This window comes from Protopterus annectens, chromosome 12.part0 (genome assembly GCF_019279795.1).
Source record: "Protopterus annectens isolate FY-2018-M chromosome 12.part0, PAN1.0, whole genome shotgun sequence".
Taxonomy (NCBI): Eukaryota; Metazoa; Chordata; order Ceratodontiformes; family Protopteridae; genus Protopterus; species Protopterus annectens.
This window is the reverse complement of record NC_056746.1, coordinates 1,167,725,301-1,167,750,300: the sequence shown is the minus strand read 5'-3', so window position 1 is coordinate 1,167,750,300 and position 25,000 is coordinate 1,167,725,301. Positions and strand designations below refer to the sequence as shown.

The 25,000-nt window shown below is 38.1% G+C and overlaps 1 protein-coding gene across 1 annotated transcript in view; it reads right to left on the bottom strand.

The window, feature by feature from the left end:
• KIAA1755 (KIAA1755 ortholog) overlaps positions 1-25,000 on the bottom strand; it is a 986,731-nt gene that overhangs the window by 756,510 nt on the left and 205,221 nt on the right. The window contains exon 2 of the mRNA XM_044090195.1: positions 7,809-8,006. Within this exon, the coding sequence (XP_043946130.1) occupies positions 7,809-8,006 (198 nt within the window). The remainder of the gene's footprint in view (positions 1-7,808; positions 8,007-25,000) is intronic.

The following is a 25,000-nucleotide window of genomic DNA, read 5'->3' as shown; positions in this document are numbered from 1 at the left end:
TGGGGGACGCACATCTGTATACATTATATATATGTATAAATATATCTATATATATATATATATATATATATATATATATATATATATATATACACACACACACACACACACACATATGTATATATATATATATATATATATATATATATATATATATATATATATATATATATAGATATGTGTGTGTGTGTGTATGTGAGTGTGTATAAGCTTATAAGGCAGCGCACCTTTCACAAATGGGAAACTCTAACCATTATACTATCTTGCTATCTCCAGCTTACAAACTTACACTGGTTAGAGAGAAACCCACAAAGAAACACATCATGGTATAGCCTCGGGGGCTATGGAGGCCCTCCAAGACTGGGATATGTTCAAGGAGGCAGCTGCAGTGAATCAGCATCTGAACATTGATGAATACATCGAGGTAGTGATGGCATACATTTCAAATTGTGTTGTTGGGATAACAAATACTAAGACTATCATTAAGATGTAACTTGTTATAGGAAATCAATCAGCAATCCCAAGTAAAGTCTTCCCAGTAAGTGATTAATTTTAAATTGTAAATAACTGAAAGCTGCCTAAGCCAGTTATTAAACAGAAGAGCTGTAATGCAAAGGCAGTCATTCCATGGTGCCTAAGCCAGTTATTAAACAGAAGAGCTGTAGTGCAAAGATAATCATTCCATTTTAATGAAAGAATCACCTCACTGAGAACTATTTTCACGTTTTTGCTTTCATCAACTTGAAACACATCTACTGTGACATTTTCATATGACTTCAAGGCGAATGAGCTCAAGTCTTTAGTTTACGAATAGTAAATTGAAGTTAACTGTGTTACATTTTGTAGACCAATCACCACCTACTGCTCAGAAATTGTTACAAGCAAAGGACTTAATTTTGTAAAAGTTTATTTTTTAATGCAAGAAGCTTAAATAACAAGCATTTTGAGTTAGCATTTATTCTTACTAGTGATATCATCAGTATTATGTCTGTGACTAAACTTTGAGACTCCTAATCTAATGTTGGGTGACACAATGCCAGGACACTTCTATGGGCTAGGCTTGTAAAGGCTCCAGGGCCATTAGCCTAGTACACACCTATGAACCTATATATCCAGGGTTCAACAAGGTTGAGACCATTAAAGACTGAAGGTGATCTTCTTATTTTAAATAAAGATAATTTAATGTATAGTGAAGTAGTTATTAAAATTGAACTTGAAACATTAGTCATAGATTTATTGAACTGCCCTTTTAAGGAAACACGATTAATATACAGTTATAGGAAAACATAAATTTAAAAAAATAGTAATAATGAGTACATAAAGCAGCGGTGGTGCAGCAGTAGCTTGTTGCCTCACAGCAAGAGGTTCTCCCGTTCAATTCTCGGCGGAACCGCCTTCTGTGTAGAGTCTGCATGTCCTCCCCGTGGTCGAATGGCATTCGAGTTGAAGGTTGGACATCGAGGTGGCACCTAGGCATCCGTAAAAGATATACTGCTAGTCATTAGCGGACTGGAGTTCCGCTGTGGTGACCCCTAACTGGGAAAAGCCGAAAGAAAGAAGAAGTAATAATGAGTACATCATTCCTTGAGTCACAATGTAAAAATTGTAGAACTATTTTGTTGGGTGATTTTAACTATCCAAGAATAGACTGGACTATAATACTGTGGTTTAGATGAGTAAGAAGTTTTGGACGTGATAAAATTATCACAATTAGAAACTAGACCTATGATTGATAGTAATATATATAATACACTTGACTATTTATTACAAATATTCCCTCTGTGATAACTGTATTGGATGTATGTCCTCACTGAGTTGCCCTGATCATAATTCATTGACTGAACTCTTGTTTTCTAAAAAAAAATGCAACTTGAATAAAATAAATCATGGGAGTTTAACTTCCTTGATAAACAATGTTGACTGTCTGACTTAGGTACTAATTATCCCTATGGTTGTTATAGTATATTAGAAAAAATGTTACAATCAACAAAGGAAAAAACTATTTACTTTAAAGGTATAACTAACTATACTAGTAGAATAGTAGTTTACAAAAAGTATATAACAGAAAGTAAAGACTTTAAAAAATAAAAGAAATACTGCAACAATGGATAAAAGTAATTCAAATCATTTAATATACTATTTCTAAAAGTTTAAATGAAAAAAGTAATACGGACCGAACCACAAAAGGAGGGGGAGTTTCCATATTTATCAAGGATATCCACACCTCCAGGTTAGTGGCATTGCACGAAGTATCGGAGACCATCCATGTGCAACTAACAGTGGGCAAGACTGCTTTTCAGTTTATAGCATCCTACAGACCACCCTCTCAAAGTCAGGAATCCCATTCGGCTTTCCTGAAAACATTGGAGAACATGAAGATCTCTCCGAACACCATTATACTGGGTGACTTCAACTACCCAAACATTGACTGGAAGCACTACTCAAGCCCCAGCACCTTAGCCCAAAGATTCCTGGAAATTATAAACTCAAATGCTATGGAACAACTAGTCACCACTCCCACAAGAGGGGACAACATACTAGACCTGATCATTGCCAACATGGGGACTCTATGCTCCACACCAGAAGTATATCCCTCATTGGTAAGATCAGACCATAAATTAATTTCACTGGATGTCCACATCCTGACCCCACCCCCAGCCCAGAAAACCACAGTGAAAAACTTCTCAAAAGCAAACTTCTCACTTCTCAAAACTGAAGTGGAATCCTTCAAGGCCCCAGGGCCAGTGGAAACTACAGCCCAAACTGCAGAATCCTATATAAATGCATTCTATGGACATCTCCAGGAATGCATGGATCATGCTATCCCAAACAAAACCAAGACCCAATCATCCAAAGGCAGGCGTCCAGTCTGGTGGACCCCTGCCATAAATAAACTGTACAACAGAAGGAGGAAGCTACTACATGATAGAGCAAAATCCCTAATAGGGAAGGCATCTCTGATCAGTACTAGCAAAAAATTACGATCCCTCATAAAATCCTCCAAGGGGAGCTTCGAGAGAAAAATTGCACAGGACACCAAAGACAATCATAAGGCTTTTTTCAGTTATGTTAGAAACCTGGGATGCAACTCCCAGACTTGTTCTGAGTTGATTCTAAATGACAAAAAATACACTGAACCCACAGACATCGCCAATATCCTGGCAGACAGGTTCAGTCCAAACTCCTCCACCCCCAAAAGAGCAAGTATCTATCCCGGCAGAGGGCTGCCTCCCAAACATCTCAGATGCTCAGGTGAAGGCTGCCCTCTCCAATGCAAAAAACACTGCTTCCATGGGACCAGATGGCGTCCCAGGTTGCGTCCTACATGAACTACAAGAGGAACTAATCCCTCAAATAAAACAGCTATACAATCTCAGCCTCACTACAGGATATGTGCCCACAGAATGGCGTGCAGCAACAGTGGTCCCACTCCACAAAGGTGGAGCCTCTACGGACCCTGGAAACTATCGCCCCATAAGCCTGACTAGCTTAGTCTGCAAGGCTATGGAGAGGATCATCATGGAGCTCATAAACAAAGACATTGGGGACCTACAGACACTAGATCCTACCCAGTTCGGCTTTGTCAAGGGCAGATCCTGCCTTTTGAACCTGGTTGACTTCTTTGAAACAGTCACCAAAGCCATAGATGAAGGGAAGGTAGTCCACACAGCCTATCTGGACCTTGCAAAGGCATTTGACACAATACCCCACTCGGGCATCATAGATAAGCTATCCAGCTTAAATATAAACCCCTATGTCACAAGATGGGTAGCAAACTGGCTCAAAGACAGAACCCACAGAGTGAGAGTTGCTGGAGCCATGTCAGACTCAAAACCGGTCACAAGTGGCATCCCACAGGGTTCTGTCCTGGGACCACTCTTGTTCGGTATATACTTTTCCGAGGTACAGGCAAACGTAGGAGGACTATGGCTCACCAAGTTCGCAGACGACTGCAAACTGGACGCCATAATCAACTCTCCAGCTGACACAAACATCCTTCAAAAAGGTCTCACAGAGACAGATAACTGGTGCCAGCACCATGGTTTAAAGCTAAATGCCAAAAAATGTATAGTCATACCCTTTGGCAAAAACAATGTGCCCACAAATTACCACATAGGCGGAAACCCATTAAGTACAGAGAAAGTTATTAGGGACCTGGGGACCCAAGTTGATAGCAATCTCTCCTTTGAAAACCACATTGCCAAAGTGGTTAGAAAGACCTTCTACATAGCCCACCTCGTCACGAAGGGTTTCACATCTAGATCAAGAGAGGTAATCGTGCCCTTTATTCATCCCTCATCAGGCCCATCATAGAATACAATGCCCCTTTTGGGATGTACCTTACCCGACACCTGCAGCAATTAGAAAGACCCCAAAAGTATCTCACCAAGAGGATCAAGGGTCTCAAACAGATGCCATATGCTGCTCGGTTAAAAAAACTCCAGCTCTACTCAGTTGCATACCGCCTACTTCGAGGCGATCTATGCCTGACATACAAAGCTATGTCAAATCCAGAATTAATGGACATGCTCCACCTCAGTAAATCTAAATCCCTTAGAGCCACACGCTCAAGGGACTTGAACCTCAGCACAGAAATAAATAGAATTTGCTGGAGGGACAGGTTCATTACCCAGAGGCTCCCTTCGCTCTGGAATAGAATTCCAGTTCATGTGAGGCAGAGCACCTCACTGAATCTCTTCAAGAAGAATCTCAATAAGTGGATGGGGGATCGTAGGTTTGTCCCAGGGATTACTCCCGTGTCACTATTAGACAGAGGCACAGTAAACTAAACCTTAAAAAGGGCACAGTATACTCAAATCAAGGGGTGGCGTAAGCCATACAGAATCAGGCTAGGCTTATAATTGCCCCAGGGCAGATAGCCTAGTATGAACCTATGAACCTATGAACCTATGAAACTCAATTTGTGCTGTAACACTAGGGAGAGAAAACTATTTTACAAGACCATTAATTTGAAAACTAAGAGTAATAACATTAATGAAAATTTGTGAGATCATAAAACCCCTCAAAAATGAATTTAATTTATACTTTCTTTATATTCTAGGAATCAAAGATTGGAAACATTGCAGTACTTATCTACTGAAAATTATATTTGTCAATATATTAATGTTGAAAATGTTAAATTTGCTCTTAATATGACATGCAGAAAAACATCAGTTGGACCTGATTATATTCCTGCAATAAAGATAACAGAAATTAAGACTATACTACTACAATTGGTGCAATCAGTGTTAAATATAATGCTTACGTGTTGCATTGTACCACCATTTTGGAATCAATTATCTCCCCAATTTATAAAAAAGAAAGCAAATTAGAGATATCAAATTATAATTAGTCTCACATCAATCTTGTGCATGTTTTATGAAAGCTGTATGTTGCAGCGTTTTCTCTGACAATCATAATGGATTTCTAGATCTACATCCACATGGATTTTGTTTTGAGAAGTCTACAATGACTAGCTTGGTCAAATCTTACAATCAAGTTACTATAGCCTTAGACTTATCTTTAAATTGCTGGAATAGTCTTTTTGGACTTAGTTAAGGCACTCGACACTCTCTCTAACACTTCTATCATATCATATCTACTTTAAAAGACTATGGATTTAATCCATTTCTAATCAATTGGGTTATTAACTGTCTGCCTATCTAATCATTTTCTGTTCTTTTCAAATAAAGGAAAAAATTCAGAATATCTTCCAGTATCACAAGGTGTACCACAGGGCTGTCTTTTAGGGTCTTTGGTGTTTAATTTACTTTCAGCTTGTTCCTTAAACAAGCGCTTTTTGGCTAGTGAAATATGTAGATGGCTTTAAGATTGGATTCATACTAGACTCTAAAATGGATACTGTTATAATTAATAATGTTTTAAAAGAGGTTTCTAATTGGGCAAATTTGATTGTAATTGAGTTTAGTTATCCAAACTGTCAGTTATTGTTTACAGGTAAGCCAATGGTTAATCGAGAAATTGTTCTTATTAGTATTTTACTTGAATAAAAAAAGAATACAAGGATCCAGAAACACATATTTATTTAGTTATGTATTGACATTTGATTACCAGGAAAGTCTGACTGGGTAAGTGCTCATTTTCAGCAGAGGCCTGGGAAGAAATGCTCCAAAGGATTAGAAAAACATTTTAAGAACAATTATTTCACAATCTTCAAAAATAATACAAGAGCAATAAAAATCTAGAGTTTAAACAGTTATACCAAATTAGACATAATGTGAAAACCATTCCATTATTATAAGTAGAAATACAGATCAGGATGCCAGAAAGTACTACAGTCACATCCTGTTTGCTTCAGCTTTGTCTTTTTCCAAGTCCATCTGCATGCAATTGCAAGTCTGTCCAAAAAGCCAAACCCATAGGAATTGCAAGGAAAATGGGGTGGCTGCCCTGGGTGCAAGCTATTAGAGGGTATTTCCTCCATATGGAAGAGATGTTGACCAATCGCTGCAAGCAGTATCAGTAATCCCAATTTTGACTGCTTAAATGAAAGTCAGTACTGGTGCCTTAGGAACTGCAGCATGGAGCAAATATAACTCTTTGCTACAGATTAGCAAAGGAGTTTAGCATAGTTTAGCAAAGAGCTATTATATTCAGCTTAAAGACATTTTTTCTTTTTCTTTTTGGTCTTCTTCAATGAGGGGATCATTTTTGTTTACCTTGACTATGAGAGGAATCTTTTTCTTTTTGATCTTCAACTTCATGGAGGGGGAGGGGCAGATGAGGGCATTGCCCATGGTGCCAACTGACCTTGGTACATTTCTGTCTATATCCCAGCAGTAAGAGCACTTGCCTTTGTGGAATCCGTCTAGTGTCAGGATTACAGAAGCCAGAGCATAAAAAGGAATACAATGCACTCTTTTACTATGAAGATTTAGGATTAATCTACATTAATCTTTGATAACCACTGTTATAAAATGAGGAATTATTATTCCTATAGAAGTAACCTGTCTCTGGCATACAATGCATCCTCTGACTCAATACCGATGGATTTACTCCCCATTAGCAAGTCAAATGGCATCAGAAACACTCTGTCTATGGATCACAATCTCTTCTGTACCATTAACAGACTGGTTTAGAGGGACATGTACCTTTGTCAGAGGATACTGCTGCTCTTGAACAGACTTCCCAGCCATATAAAACAAAGCTCATCACTGTCCATTTTCAAGTGCAACTCAGATCTATGGATGGGAAACAAAACATTTACTCCATGACTGCCTCTGTACTACAAATGGACAGAGGCAGTTCCTAAATGCTTTATCACATGCATGGGTCCCATCAAATTCTCTAAGGTATAATCACTACGGGTAATATATAAATATGAACCATGGCATGGGTAAAGTCAGTCTAACAACAAACAGGATAAGTTAATTCAAGCACCAAAAGAGAAACTGGCTAGGCTTAAAATGTCCTGCAATGGCAGCTCGCCTAGTACTTACCTATGCACATCTGAATGAATAATATGGTATTGTGTGCACCCAGAAAAGAATGTCTGTGTTGTACCACATTAGGGTGGAGTTGCTCAATGTTAAATGATAATATTAGATTGATTATAAACAGTACAAGTATGCAAAATTAATGTAGGTGAATTTCCACAAAGCATTCCAATCAGACTAATGTAGTACTAGAAGCAGTAATTAGCTTACACTTAGACTGTTTTTACAATATCTTAACTGAATTAACCTTGATCAATATTACATTTTAGTTTGCAGCACCAGTATACTTTATTCTACAACTTTGTTTATTCAGAGTCTTTTTTTTTTTGTTCTTTTTACAAGCAAACTTACGCAGGCATCTTGCTGTATACTTTCAAGGATCCGTTTTGCAGGGATCAGGAAATCCAGAAGACACCGAAGGCCATCTCCTTGGTAAGTGCTCTCAATAAGGCGGAATACTTGGCTGAGAAGTGTTGGGGCTGTAGCCTCAAAAGGAGGGTAAAGAATGGATAGAATGTTCTGTATAGAAGAGTCCAAAGAGTGCGGGTTCTGTTGAAAAAAGAAAACATGTTTACATTTAAGAAAAAGCAGCATAGGTAGATAGGCATGACAGCGCCTCTGATCATAAAAAAAATTCATTTTCAGAGAGCAAACCTGGCATTTTTAGTCAATTGTTTTCTACGGGCACTTTATCCCTCTACCTCCCCACCTCCTACTTCCAAATAAATTAACTCCAAGGTAACTGCACCTAGGGAAATTTCGCAAATCACACATACCACTTTTTGAATTTGGGATTTTCAGTTTCAATCCTTGCTATTACAAATGGTGACCTTTCATTCAGACTGTATGATAGAAGAGTGCTGTGTAGTGTGCATGAAGCTTTATAGTGCAGGCTGTAAACTAGTGATCCCAGCATCCCTTAAACGCTGGTCAGGTGTAAGTGATGGCGCAACACAAAAGGTAGCCAAACACCCATAAAAAGCAAAATGTTATTTTTTTTTACTAGAGGAAGGAAACACTCTACACTCCCTAATATGGGGAAGGAAGACTTAAATATAGTGACTCTAAGGTTGTCACTGCACCTCAGCATACCTCTCAACTGTACAGATTTTTGCCTCATATTTTTGGTCTATTCCTCATAAAATTGCGGTTTTCTGGCAAATTATTAAAGATTGAAGTTGAAAAATGTCAGACATTTGAGTTTCAGACTTTATGCCCTTCAGAAAATGTATGTTAATGCAAAACCTGTTGTTCTATCAACTTTCTAAGTTTGTAAGAGAAATATTTAAAAATTGTCCCTATTTTTTGGCATTTGTCCCCCTATTATATATGGCTTTGTCCAGACTTCTTGCTCTAACAGATTGAGAGTTATGCACCTCAGTCTTGATTACTATCCTCTCTAAGAGAAAAAAAGGTTTCTTTTCTTTTATAAAAGTTAACTTCTGGATAAGCAATATTGAACACTATTCAAAAAATGTGGGCATGGCTTGGCATTTCTAACACAGACTACAACACAAACAGTGCACAGCACTGGAAGAGGACAGTCACTTATTGCACAGCAACACAATTCATGAAGCACAAAATGACAAACCAGCACACAAAACAGTCCTATAGAAATAAAATGTTTAACCCAACATAACAGAGTTCAAAGACACATGACAATTATAATATACCATAAAATGAGACATCAGAGTAAAACAGTATGCCATTTTCACTATACCTATGGCCATTATGGTCTACAATATGCCTTTTGTTGTATAACTATGGCAATAATCAGCTGGATATTGCAGAAAATTAGAGACTTTCTTAGGGTTCATTCCAAGCAAAACAGCCTGTAATACATGATATATAGGTATAAACAAACCTTTGCTTCAGGTTTCACCTAACCGCAAGCCACCTGCATTACTGTTGCATTTGCCACATATACTTAATTATGGAATGTCCTGAATAAGACAGATTAAGTGTGAGTTTGTACCATCTAACGCCTGAAAATCTTGGTTAAAGACCAAGCAGTGAATATACTTTACAGAGTCAGAAGCAGTGATCACTGAAATCAGATAAAGAGAAGAATCAACACACAACAAAAACAAAACTGTGAGTTTGTAGGTTCAGTCCTCCCAAGACTACTCACATCTCGGCAAAGTAATTGTTGTACACAACCTCCAGGAAAGGGAAAGAGATTGTGTTAATCAAAAGTCACTCTTTCTGCCTTTCTGTGAGTTTGTGTGACTCTGGAGATGGAATAATTTAATTTAATATTCAAGCTATGTTTAAGAAGCACTGTGTCCAAGTGCTTCTTCTGTGCCTTAGAACACTCGGATCAGAGCTATTCTCATGTAATCATAGCCAGATCAGACATCCATCTCTTGATGTTCAGCATCCTGTCCATTTGGTTAGATGGATTTGATGAATCGTGCTTCAAAGAAGTGCACTTCATATAGCTGGTGTGATCTGTTATGTGCAACGTGACTCTCCTGCGGTCACACAGAATGCAGACTTCAGTAATCGCATCTGGTTTTGCAGACTGCTGTACATTTACAGCTCTTCATTTATAAACTCTTGTTGTACTAGGTGTATTATCAGTGATTTTGTGGGTTGTTACAAAAGCAGTACATCTGCATGCAGCTGCACAAAAATACATATTTTGCAGATGTATGCAATACATATGCACTGTGGTGCTAGTTTTCCCTGCTGTGCTGGCTGCTTCTTCATCTGGATGCTGTTCCTTTCTGTCCCTCGTCTTCATTGCCATTCCTGCCTATAATTCCAAATGAAGGTCCTTCCTTGTCTCTTGCACTTATGCCCATTCCCCAACTAATCATTCCCAAAAAAAAATAAGAAACAACTCCTCAGACTCAGTCTTCTAACAAAGTCATTTTGGAAATAGAGGGTGATTCTGTACCCTCCTGTACTGCTAACCCCCCTACAATTATTTTTTCTTGTTAGTTTTTTGTTAGCAACCTAACTGAAATTTCTCTTGCATCTACAACAGATAAGCTATTGTTAAGTTTTGCAGTTTCTTCCATTTCTGTTTTCCCCTTTCCTTCAAGGACACAGAAGGAAATTAATGTACTTCTTATGTAGGATCTTTTTTACCTTAGAACTTTTAAATTAATCACTTAATCAGACAGTAGTGTATCTACTGCAAAAAACACACTGCTTTTATCCCATGCTAAAACATTACAGTAAAAGTATCATATGGGGAGAAATGACAGAGGGGAGCAACCAAACCTTGAACGGCTTCATCGGTGAAACACCTATGAGTGCATGTTTACAGTATAGGACATGAGTATATTGTATCAAATGATTGATAACCAAAATGATCGGATGATAAGAACACATGGAATAATACTTGAATGCAGGAAGGCAAGACATTATTGTCACATGCTGTGGTTAGAAAGACATCATAGCACTGCTGTAAATTCTGAAAATGCATCAGTTTAAACATTTTGTCAGGTTTGAGCAAATTTAGAGAGGGCATTAAAATGAACTAAACCAACAGCCATGTGTTATGAGTCTTAAGGGACTTACTATGTGCATGATATTGTAGACAGTAACAGAAAAGCCCAAATGCTCAAACTGAGTAAACAGAATTCAGAATGGTAGCATCTTTCAAAATATGAGATGAGCGAGATCAAAAGAACACAATCTTAAGAACAGCTAGAAATGTAAGGAATAATGAGAACTGGGAGAAGAGATAGACATCTAATGAATAACGTGAGTATAATTGTTTTCTTTTTGCCAGAGCATGTTTTAAGTGTGTGGAATATATTAACTGAAAAGTCAGAGAGTTCCTAAACAAACAGGGAATTAAAACATGCATGGGACAGACATGAGACAACTACTGTTAAGTGGGCTTGTATTGATTCAAGTAATACTGACAGCTTAGCTTGTCAGGAGGCACTGAGCAGTGTGAGTAGGTCATACAAATTTTATATGCCATCGGAATCCATATTTTAGTTATTTTGATAATCTCCAAAGCTCAATGCAACAGTGAACTGATTGTAAATGATGTTACCCACAATAAATCTGAAGATACAGTGACCCTACTGGCCTACAAGTTTAGTTCTAACTTTACCCATCTGTCTCCTCCACCTGATCCTCAAGATATACTTGAAACTGGCTGTCCTCCAGCCATCACACAAGACCAAGTCCAACAAGTGCTATCAAAAGCTAAAATACTGATCCAATGGGTCCTGACAATATCTCTGGATGCATCTCAAATAGTCACATGATTTAGTCACACCCCTAACAACACTGCTAAATCTCTGACTCCATACAAGTTTTGTACCAAGTTAATGGAGAAGAGCTGCAGTCATTCCCATGCATAAGGGAGGACCTTCCACAGACCCAGGCAATTACACACTCATAAGTCTGACCAGCCTCATATTGCAATGCCACCGAAAGACTTATCATGGAACTAATCAATCAGGACATAGGGAACCTCCAAACGATGGATCTGTCTCAGCTTGGATTTGTCAAAGCAGGTCATGATTACTCAACCTAGTGGCCTTTTTTGAAAAGGTCACCAAAGCAATAGATGAAGGCAAAACAGTACACACTATATACCTCAACCTAGTCAAAGCTTTTAACACAATTCCTCACTCAGGCATAGTAGAAAAGCTAGATAAACTGGGAATAAACAACTATGTCATCTGCTGGATTACCAAATGGCTCACAAACAGGATATAGGAAATCAAACTAGAGGAAGTTATCTCCACAAAGAGACCAGTCACCAGTGGAGTCCTTCAGGGTTCTGCGGTGGGACCTCTCCTGTTTGACATCTACTTTTCTGAAGTAAAAGACAAAACCAAAGGGCTCTGGCTAACTAAGTTTGCAGATGGCTGCAAGCTAGGAGCAGTCATTGAATCCTCAAGTGACTAAGCCATCCTACAGGAAGATGTGTTTCAAATAAATAAATGGTGCTAAAATCATGGACTAAAATTAATGCCAGAAATTGCATTGCTGTATCTTTTGGGAAGTCATGCACCCCAGGGACTACCACATTGACAATATGGCCCAAAGAGTTGACCCAGTTGTTAGGAATTTGGGAACTTACATGGATAGTGACCTAACTGTGGTGGTGGTGCTGCGATAGCGTTGTCGCCTCACAGTAAGACGTTGTCCTGTTTGATTCTCAGCTAAAGCGTCTTCTGTGTGGAGACATGCATGAATGGGTGTACCTTCATTGAAGGTTGTGCATCAGGGCTGGCAACTCGGCACGTAAAAATCTACTGCCAATCATTAGCAGACTGGAGTTCCGCTGTGGCGAACCCTAACCGGGAAAAGTCGAAAGACACAACAATATGGATAGTGACCTAATTTTTTATCAACATTTATCCATTGTTTAAGAATGTTCTTCTTTATTTCCCAGCTTATAAATAAAATAGATAGTATCTAGATCTAGGGATGTCATTGCCCCCTTTATTCACACATCATTAGGCCAGTCATTGAGTATAATGCCCCCTTTGGCATCTGTTCAGACACATGCATCAAATGGAATGCTCATAGAGATACCTTTCTAAAATGATATAAGGTCTAAACAATATGTCCTGCATGGACTAACTCAAAGTCCTGTCACTATACTTGGCATCCTACAGGCTTCTAAGAGATGACCTGTTTCTGGCATACAAGGCCTCCTTGAATCCAGTACTGATGGACTTACTACACATCAGCAAGTCAAATGACATCTGAAATACTTGGTCTGGGGATCTAAACCTCTTCTGACACATCGACAAAATGGTTTGCAGGGATACTGCTAAGCGGACTCTCAAGCCGTATAAACAAAACTCATCCCTATGGACAAGGATCAGAAAATGTACCCCTGGACTGTTTCTGTAGTACTAATGGACAGAGGCAGCTCATAACTACTTTATCTGATGCATGGGGCCCCTCTAATTATCTATGGTATAATCCCAGTTATTCTCAGTAAGGGTAATATATAATTATCGACCATGGGATGGGTAAAGCCAATCTCTAACCCAATGGGACTGGTTAATTCAAGTACAAAAATGGAAAGTGGCCAGGCTTAACATGGCCCACATATATACCTAGCCTAGTATTTACCTATGAACCTGTTTCTAAGGAGACTATTGTAAGTAGATCAAGTAAAATAAGGTTCTGTTTAGAATCATTTATATGTAGCTGGTACTTGGCATGTGATACTGCTGATGAAAAAGGAGAGCTGTGATGCATTAAAACAGCGAACTAGAGATGAGACGTTTTTGTAATAGCAGTTTCCTTTGATTGTAGGATTCCCATTGTACACTGCAAAAATACAGCGCTTCCTATCAGATTTGTGGTATCTGTCCAGCTTTCTGCCAAGCATTACTGTAAATGTGTATCCGTTTATCAGCTGTACTAACAAAATATTAGGAAAAAGTTGAGGGTAAAGGTTTAGTCTTCTGAAATCCACAGACATCTGTTTAGTGTTTAGGCAGGTTTATTAACAAAGCATGTTATGCTGCATTACCAATAGCATGTAAAGGACAGTTTCACTGTGTCAGGATGTGACTTGATACCTTCTATTTAATATTTGTACATATACAGGTTTTCCTGCAATAGAATTTGTATATAATTTTCATCTGTACCTGGCCACAGTGACAAAACCTGTAACTTAAAACATTTAAAGCAAAAGAGCAAACAAATATCAGTGTCAAACCATTAAATTAAATCTGCTATACTACAAGACACTACATGACCTTGTCTGGAAGAGCTCCTACTTTATAAAATTAAGGTGCTGTTACGTTCATTGAAAGCTCCCTCTTCACCTTCTTTTTCAGCAAAGCACGGATACTAACCTGCCAGTAGCCTGCATTATTATGATTATTATTCGTGCAAGCATGCACACACACACACACACACACACACACATACACACACACACACACACACACACACATAAATACACACACACACACACACACACACACACACACACACACACATAAATACACCCACACATGCACACACGCACGCGCGCACACGCATGCACATGCACACACATGCACGCACACGCATGCACACACGCGCACACACACACACACACACACACACACACACACACACACACACACACACACACACACAACGACAACTACACGCACTGCTGAGAGTAACAAAATTCCCTTTTTTTAAATGCTGAAAGTATATAAACATGGTTACCACACATGGCTGAATGCATTGCTTGTAGATGGGAGGAGAGGTGTCATTGCCCACTGATTTCACAGAGAGGTTGGCATAATGATTAAGGTGTTTACCTTACAGACACAAGGTGCAGGGTTTGATTCTGATATGTGGTAAATGACTAGGATTAAAATGGTCCATAAGGGTAGAGAGCCTAGTACTAATCAATAAACCTAATCAGCTAGTGCTGGTACAGAACTTAACTGGTGCTATAATTCACTCACATACCACTGACTATAGCACAGTAAATAGTATTCCATGTTGTGTGACCTTGTCCTTCATATATTAAGGTGGGTGTAGGGACAAAGCCCTAACATAAGGGAATTGTGAGGTGGAGCCCCCCATGTAAATGTACTACTATACTAATGTATTGTTCTATAGAGAGTAGTGTTTTTGTAAAGTTTGAGACCGAGAGGTGGATGTGCAGAAACAGGTTGTGATGCAGCAAGGTTTGTACACATGTTTACAGGTAGGTGAGCTGAAAAGAATAATATTTGATTGGAGACTGTAATGGTCATATGTTATCTGGACAATATTGTTTAGTCTTGTTTACTGTGCATGGGTGTTCACAATAGCAACAGTCCCAGACTAGTGATCACAGAAACCTAAATGGGTATCATTTGTGATTGGATGTGGTTACTGTAGATTGTTAACAGAACTGTTGTGACTGGATGTGATTACTGTAGATTGTTAACAGAACTGTTATTTGATGCTTTAGTGGGGACGATCTGTGTAATGATATATGTTTCCAGCCAATAAATAATTTCCCTGGCCCTACCATCTCCACCCCCAATCCTCATAATCAGACCAGAAACCACAACTTCTCCCATATTACAGCCAATAGAAAGCCAAGTGACTTCCTTCTACTAAGCCTAAATATTAGAAGTATATCCAACAAAGTCCATGAACTCCATGCCACCATAGACTTGTACTCCCCAGATATAGTCATCCTGACAGAAACCTGGCTAAAACCTCACATTGCCAGTGAACAAATACTCCCTACAGGTTACGGCATACCAAGAGTAGACCGGCTAAACAAGAAAGGAGGTGGTGTAGCTATAATATTTAAACAGCATCTAAACATCCAGATCTTAAAATCATCAGCTCCACAAATAGGCAATGAAGAAATAATATATACCAACCTCAAAATAAACCAAAACAAAACCATCAACATAATTGGATGCTACTTTCCACCTGGCCAAAACATCCCTCCACTAGAAAACCTCCCCAGCTGGTCTACCCACCATCTCCCCAAGAAACTATCATTTTTGGTGATTTCAATATTGACCGGCAATCCTGTTCTGGCAACCATCCAACCCATCATGTAAACCTTCACGGCTTCACCCAACTAGTCCAGTCGCCAACCATGATAAATAAAAACTCCAGCAAGCACACTACCCTGGATTGGATACTAGTCAGTAAGAGCCCCCAGTAATATATAACAGGCTGCTTATCAGATAGCCTCAGTGATCACTCCACAACATTCCTACTCAAAAAATACCTATACCAAGCTAAACCTGTCATCTACCGTCAAATACGTAAAAAACTAAACTTTAACCCACTCATATTCATCTCATCCCTCAAAGAATGTAACTGGTATCCTCTAAAGTACCTCAGCCTTGATGACGGTGTTGAATTTTTTAATGCTACCTTCCTGAGCATCCTTAATTACCATGCCCCATAAGACTTTCCAGAATCAAAGCACAACCCTCCCCATGGCTACAGAAAACCACTAAGTCAGAAATGAAAAACAGGGATAAAGCCTCAGAGCACTGGCGCAAAACCAAAACCCACCTCAACTAAATAGAAATTCCTAGAACTCCGCAATAGAGTCAAAAAGCTAATAAAACAGGACAAATTCCAATACTACCAGTCTGCCCTAGACTCCTCCCAACACAGCCCCAAACAATTCTGGTCCTCCATAAACTCCATCCTCCACCCAGGTAAAGTCAGTACCCCTCCTCCTACTATCCCTCACTCCTCAGAAAATATTGCTACCTCATTCAACACACACTTCACACAAACCGTACTATCACTAGCTAAACAACACAGCCCCCGTCCCCTCCAACCCACACCTTCAACTAGTAATCTCCCCACTGCCTTCTCTTTTTCTCCTGTACCTACCTCCAACATAAAAAAAAACTTAACTAAACTTAAGCCTACCAGATTAGCAGCAGACAACCTCCCAAGTCAATACCTACAAATCGCAGCTGATGCTCTGGCCTACCCAGTATCCATCTTGATTAACCGATCTCTGTCAGAAAGTTACGTTACCACACTGTGGAAAGTAGCACATATAATTCCCCTCCACAAAGGCGGACCCTCCACAGAACTAACCAATTACCGCCCCATAGCTATTCTCTCTCCACTCTCCAAAATACTAGACAGATGCATACACTCTCAAGTCTCAGACTACCTCCTTACTAACAACCTCCTTTCCAATACTCAGCATGGTTGCCGACCAAACCATAGCACCACCACTGCCTTATTCTCCTTTACTAACACTATCCTTCAGCATAAAAACAATGGCTATCTCTCCTCTTCTACTTTCCTATACCTATCTAAAGCATTTGACATGGTCCCACACAAACAACTTATCTCTGTCCTCAATAACCTATCCTCACAATCAGTCACCAACTGGTTTCAGAGTTACCTGTCTGACCGCCAACAATCCATTGTATGGCAGAATGACATATCTCCCCAACTACCTGTCCATCCTTGGACCCCTACTCTTCTCTGTTTCCACCAATAATCTAGCCTCTGCCACCAAACATGTCACACTCATGCAATACGCAGATGACTCAGCCATCATCAGCTCAGCCCAGTCCCTACCCAAACTACAAAAAGTCACACAGGAAGCCTTTTCCTCTGTTGAAACTTGGTTAAACGATGCCCAATTAATACTGAACCCAAACAAAACTAAACTGCTCATCTTCCAACCACCAAACATACTCAAAACAACTCTCACTTTAACATCACAGCAAAAGACAACACCACTATATACCCAACTGAACACACCAAATTGCTAGGAGTGGAAATAGACAATAAACTAAAATTTGACATTCACATATCCATGATCATAAAAAAAGTCCACAAAAAACTAGGAGCGTTATACAGAAATAAGCAACTTCTCACCAAAGCAGCAAAGATTTCAATAGCAAATTCCCACCTTATCTCCACCCTACTTTATGCCTCTCCAATATATACCAACCTAAGGCAATGTGATCTAAACAAGCTAGAGACCTGCTACAACAAAATCGCCAAATTCACCACAGGGGCATTCTACCATAGTCACCACTGTCTCTCACTTGCTGAACTGGGCTGGCTTGAACTCCCTCACCTCCTTCAATGGTATCAACTCTCACTCACCCACAAACTAGTAAACCATCCACTAAATGTCCCATCCCTCCAGAATCTACTCCAACCCTATCGCACCACCAGACCACTAAGATCCAGCAACAAAAATCACTTGCAGATCACTAAAGCCAATAACTCTGCTTGTGCAGCACTATTCTCTTGCACCATAGCCAAATTATGGAACTCCCTCCCAGCCACAATTACCTCCATACCATCATGCACCCACTTCAAAACTTTACTAAAAGTGCACCTAAAAACATGCTGGCTATGCCCTTGCAACTCCCACTCTAATATCACCCACCCCATCCAACCACTACCTTTCTTTCCACTCCACTAACTACCTTGATTATAGCAACCTCAGATGCTCATAAGCCTAGTACTTATTATACAGCAGGAACTTCTTAGTGTTACATTTGTTAATGTCTGTTATGTACTTCACAGATAAAGATTCTAGTTGTCTACTGATGTACTATGTTCTTCATCTGTAAATATGTTGTAAGTAATTACTATGTAAATTGTTAATCGCTATGTAATCCAATGTAACTACTGTCTGTTTATTTTAACTGTGGAGCTTTTCCCCCTGGGCCTCTGCTGAAAATGGACCTACGTCCAGTCGGACACTCACGGTCAACAAATATAAATAAATAAATAAATAAATAAATAAAGCTTATATAATTATATACTCAACAGTTAAATAATCACCAAGCCCTTGGTCCATGCTCTCACTTCCTGATGCCAAGGCAAAACAATACCAGATCAGTTTTACTAATTGCTGACAATCCTAAGATGTACATTTGGGTGTTTATTAATGGAGCATTTTCAGTCATTATTAAATATCTTACCTTATTATATGAATATGAAAGTCTATCATCCTGACAAAACCCAAGCAATGTCAATGGTGAATAGTAGACAAAGCAACAAAATGTTAATGACTATAGGAAGAAATTTAAAGCCAAGAAACCTTGAAAGTATCTCTGTGCAAACCGTTTTTTAATGACGAAGTTCTCTTTTCAAAATCTATATTACATTTATTTATTTTATATTGGTTTACCAGGGTAGAGCACTGATTTATTTGGACTATTTTCAGACTGGGCCTGCAAGTACTGTCCAGTTAACTGACTTGCTCAGGTCACCCAGTAAGCAATTGGAGACTAACTGAACCAAAATCTGAACAGGAAACAGCTGGTTAATAGTTCATAGCTTTAATCCATTGTACTACTGGTCAGAAAGGTCCATCACTACCCTTCAATGCCTTGTTCCTTTAGCACAGCTACAACACTTGGAGATAGAAAATACTACCCCATGGGGCTAAGCAGGCAACATGTTCATTACCACTTTTAAATGTCGTCTTTTCTTCACTGTTACCAGGCTGTATAACTTAAGTACTTAACACTGTTGCCTGATCATTGTGTCACTATCTGTGTCTGAAGGCAAAGGGACAAATCTGTGCTCCCAAGAATTACAGAATTACTTCCGCTGAATGCAAAGCCTTCCAGAACTTAATAAAAAGAGTGCCCTTTTACAAGATGGTGTTTGACTTATATTATCTTCATTTGTATTTGGATATACCATGATGCTTGATGACAGTTAACAAAAGAACAAGCCATAAATTTGCATTTAAGGAAACACTGTGAACTGCAAACTAAAAGCTAACCATGGGGCCTAATAAACACTATTCCTGTACCTATAACAAAACCTTAAAAGAATACCAGACCTCCAACTGCTGCTTGAATGAGTTACATAATCTTAATAAACTTAAGTCGCTTGCATATTTACTTAAATATTTTAAATTCCTTTCGACTTTTTCCAGAACAGCTGCATGTGACTGAATGACAAAAGCAACATGAATTAATCTAATGAGTACACTGTCCCCAGTCCAACACAAGATATGATCCCTGAGGTTTTGGAAAATATTAAAGAAATAATGACATTGTCCCCAGGTCCCCACACAAGTACAGAGACCTTCTGTGTACACCTATGAGCAGGGCTGGTTTTAGACTATGTGGGGTTCATAGCAGACGCAATTACTAAGCCATGTCAGAATCCACTTATACAGTCTTGGTGTGTGGTGGTAGTCTCCAGACCCCCAGAAGTTCTGAAAGTGTGAGTATTTTGAGATACATTTGTCCTTTTTTATGGGGGATTAGTGTTAAACTGAGCAAGTGTCAACAGGGTCAGTTACTTTCATCCAGACAACCCCCACCAAGCAGTTATAGCCACTTCTATGTGCAATGCAGACATACGGCAGTGCTGAAAGAGGATGACCAAGTGTTTCACATTTATTCCAAACAAACAGTTGCTACACATTAAAATATTGCACATTGCTTCACACAATCGCATTAATTCTGCAAAAGCAAAATAATAATCAAACAGCACCAGGCAGCTAGTCATTTCCCTCCAAAGAAGACAGCCAGCAATTATGTCTTGTCTATCTCTGTCCATTTAAGTAGTTCATCTCACTTCTCACAAATGCACACTAGTGATCAAGCATGGGTGCTAACAACACACAGACAGATAAACAGACGCAGACATACACACACAACACAACTGAGTGGCATGCACACTAATCCTGATAAGGCAAAAAGTGACTGTTTAAACTCAGCAAGTGACAAGAGGATATATTCAACATTAAGATCAAGCATGGGTGCTAACAACACACAAACAGACGCACACATACACACGCAACACAACTGACTGGCATGCATGCACATACACACTAATCCTGATAAGGCAAAAAGTGACTGTTTAAACTCAGCAAGTGACAAGAGGATATATTCAACATTAAGATCAAGCATGGGTGCTAACAACACACAAACAGACAAACAGACGCACACATACACACACAACACAACTGAGTGGCATGCACACTAATCCTGATAAGGCAAAAAGTGACTGTTTAAACTCAGCAAGTGACAAGAGGATACATTCAACATGAAGATCAAGCATGGGTGCTAACAACACACAAACAGACGCACACATACACACACAACACAACTGACTGGCATGCACACACATACACACTAGTCCTGATAAGGCAAAAAGTGACTGTTTAAACTAAGCAAGTAACGAGAGTATCAGTTAATTTCGTCCAGTCAACCCCAACGCAGTAGTTATAGCTGTGACATCTAATGGCATTCTTCTTAAGTGTCCCTGATTTTGACTCAAATTTTAGCTCTGTCCCTCTTAATCCATCCTAAAAATGGTAACTTTTGGAGAAAAGGTGATGAATTATATGTAATAAGTCCATCCATCCACAATCCCTTTCTCCCCCATTTTCACACATGAGGTTGAGGTGTGACTTTTACAGTGACAATCATCTAGAGCCAAGGTTTACATGTAATTGATAACAATAATAATTAGAGCAAGAGACCTCTTTATTTTAAAAAAATGTATATTAAATCACATTTTCTTATTCTGTCAATGTGTTAAGTTAATAGTACTAATGTTTTAAAAGTGTCCCTGATTATTTCTGAATTTGTCCTCTGTTCTTTTGAGATTTGCCCCTGATTCACTGAGAGTTATGTCTGATGGTTACACAATATTTCACCTCCATAATCCACACAAACAAGTTAGTACACATTAAAATATGCTAATCTACGTTGCGTCACATAAATCACAATGTCATAAATATTGCCCAAATATCTGGTTGATCACTGCCAGCAATATTGTAAAAATACTTATCTCACCACCATGGCACTCCTCTCATCTCAAATGTCCACACAAAGCAGAAATATCATCAAAAAATACCTCTCTGATCACTGCCAACCTCATTTTAAAATGATAGTAACACTAACTCATTGCACCACGCCTCAAAGTATGACCATAACTCAGAATGTCCAAAATTGTATTTCATGTGGTACAAATATATTAAAAAAAAAAAACAGAAAAGAAAACTTCCTCAGCTGTGCCTTCACTTCTGCATTTGAACTCTGCTAGATCTGTACTCCCGTGACCTCAGTGCGTTGTGAGTTATATGAGTGGTTAGTTATAGCACCACCTTCGGGAATGCCTGATGTTCCCAGGTGCATCTTCTTTTTTTATTTGAGGAACATAATTTATTTATTTATTTATTTATTAGAGTAAAAAAAATATTGCTCTAAAAATAAACAAAATAACCTTGGAAAGAGCACCCTTGCAAGAGTGACAAGCACAACATCCTAGGTAATCACCTAGTTCACCTGTGTGTAAGGCCGGCCCTGCTGGTTAGTGTGTATGTCCAGTATCCGCAGGTTAGGCTTAGAGTAAGAGGTACCTAATGGGGTATAGATTTAGTATCGTGACTGTTTGGGGTTGTGTGTGTTCTGTGTCCTTTTGTCTTGTGTAGAGGTACTGTTAGGAAAGGGTTTTAGTAACATCATGTGCAGTATTGGTTTTAGTGACAAGGGTAGGGTTAGGGTTTTCACATGAGTAAGGCTAGCCAATCTGAAGTGATTCCATGATTTCCCTTTCACTGATATCAAACCAACAAAGTCAGTGGCTGTAGCTATCATCTTGTTGCTATTCTTTTGAAGAAGAATTCCATCTCACTAATGTTTTTGAGTTTCATTGAACAGTCATTACCTTCAACAGAGTTTAGTAGGCAAATAGTAAATGGAAGCAGATTGCCAGGGTTTGTTTTCCATATACCATATACAGAGTGGGTGGTTGGCATATTGGTTAAGGTGTTTACCTTGCAAACACATGGTGCAAGGTTTGATTCTTACATGGGGTAATTCACTAGGCTTAAAGTGGCCCACAAGGTCAGTTAGCTTAGTATGAACCTATGAACACAATTCCCTATGATCACAATATCACATGCACACCCACTCACCACACACACCTATGGACAGTTTAGAGTCATCAATCATGCCTTTGTAATGTAGGTAGAAAGCAAAGTACCTGGAAGAAACCTTCATAAACACAGGGAGGATATTCAGATTCCACACAAAAAAGCACCCCAACCAAGAACTGAACAAGCATCGCTTGCTATGAGGTGAAATACTGCTCAACTCACACTACTTTCCTGCCAGTTCCAGCTGCCATTTTTAGGCATTTGTAGTCGCTTTTGAAAATGTGATAGGGGAATTTTTTTTTTTTTTTTTCAAAACAGGTTTATTGGTTTAACATATAAGAGAAATATCATAACAATTTTATACAAGTAATTAAAAATAGATATTATTATAATATTCAACAAAACAACTAAAGTATTTACAAAGACATCCACTACAATCAGATCAATTAATTAAACTAAAATACCATGCTATTGTAATTAGAATTTTTTTAACAAATTTTGTAAATTATCCCATACAATATAATAAGATGTTTTTCTAGTTGTTCTTGTCCTAATTGTGTTTATTTCCATATGGCACACTATATTCATAACATTTTTAAATTCATTGAACGAAGGAGGTGTATCTGAAATCCAATTTCTGGTTATTATTTTCCTAGCCACTGCTAGAATAGACCATAACAAGGGAAGCTTAACCTTTTAACACTTTGAGGTACAGGTGTGTTGAATAATATAAGAGATTTAGAAATAATGAAATTATCTGTAAAAGAGCCTGCAAAAATTCATTAATTGACTTCCAGTATTCTTTCAATTTTATACAGTCATAAAACATATGAGCCCAGTCAGCATTAATTTCTACATTACATCTCTTACATAAATTATCTTTATTATTTATTTTATTCATCATCAAAGGTGTATAAGAAGATCTATGTAAAAATTTCCATGTATAAAGTCTCCAGACAATGGAAGACGTAGTTCTATAAGCAGATTCCAATATATATTGTTTATCTTGTTGATTTGGTGGGTCCCCATTAATAGAAGTGAAATAATTCCAGTATGAATCTACACTGTAAAAAGTTTCTTGTCTGATAATTTTATGTATGTATGAAAGTTTACCTTTATCAGAAACTTTGTTGTAAATTTAATATCAAGTAATCAATCAGTGTTGGAATAGATTCTTTAACTGTTATAGACATTAGATCTATTTTATTAATGAGATGTTGTCTAAAGGTCTGAACCTCTAACCAGCAAGTTTCTCTTAGATCAAATTCTTGTTTTAAGAAATCTAGATTTTTAACTTTATTATCAGATATCAACTGATACCAGTACTTTAGATCATTATCTATAGCTAAATGAGTTCCTTCAGAAGTAGATGACAAAAGTATACCCTGAGTATACATTATAGGGAATATAATACAATTCCATTCCCTATACTTAGGGTGCATGAATATAAAGTTACGATAGCTAATAATAATGTTTAATGGGTAACAAACCATATGTTTAGGTGTAATAGGTGAAGTACAAAATTCCTTTAGTAACCATAACATGGAGTTATTTACAATCATATTTTTATGTGTTAAGGAGATTTTCATGAAGTGCATACTAATTAGCTCCCAATAATCTTTCCATTTTGCAACATATGACTGATCTATTAATAAAGTAATAACTTTTACAATAGAAGAGATAGTATATAAATTAAAGTCTGGAAAAGAAATACCCCCTTGAGACCAGCTATTAGTATGTTTCTTTAATGCAATCCTAGGTCTATTAGGTGCCCATAGGAAATTTAACATTAGTGTATTCAGTTTCTTGATAATTATTTTTGTAGGTGGAAGTATTATTGATTGTATTAAGTATAAAATCTTGGGGAATATTATCATTTTAATAATTGTAAGTCTCTCCTCCATAGTAAAAAACATATTATTCCAGGTATTAAAAAGGTTCTGTATATTAAGGAAACAGGTATTATAATTATTATATATAATAGATTTAATATCTTTAGATAGTATTATACCTAAAAAAGTTATCTGACCTGAATTGGGTACATATTTAGTAAAATCACTAATGAGAATATTTTTTCGTGTATATATAGGTAGTATTTTAGTTTTTTCTTCATTGAATATTAAACCAGAAATACTTTTAAAATTCATCATTTTATCAAATAGAGACTGCATAGAAGAATTAGATCCTGCTGATGTAATTAGAACATCATCTGCAAAAAGTTGAATTTTGG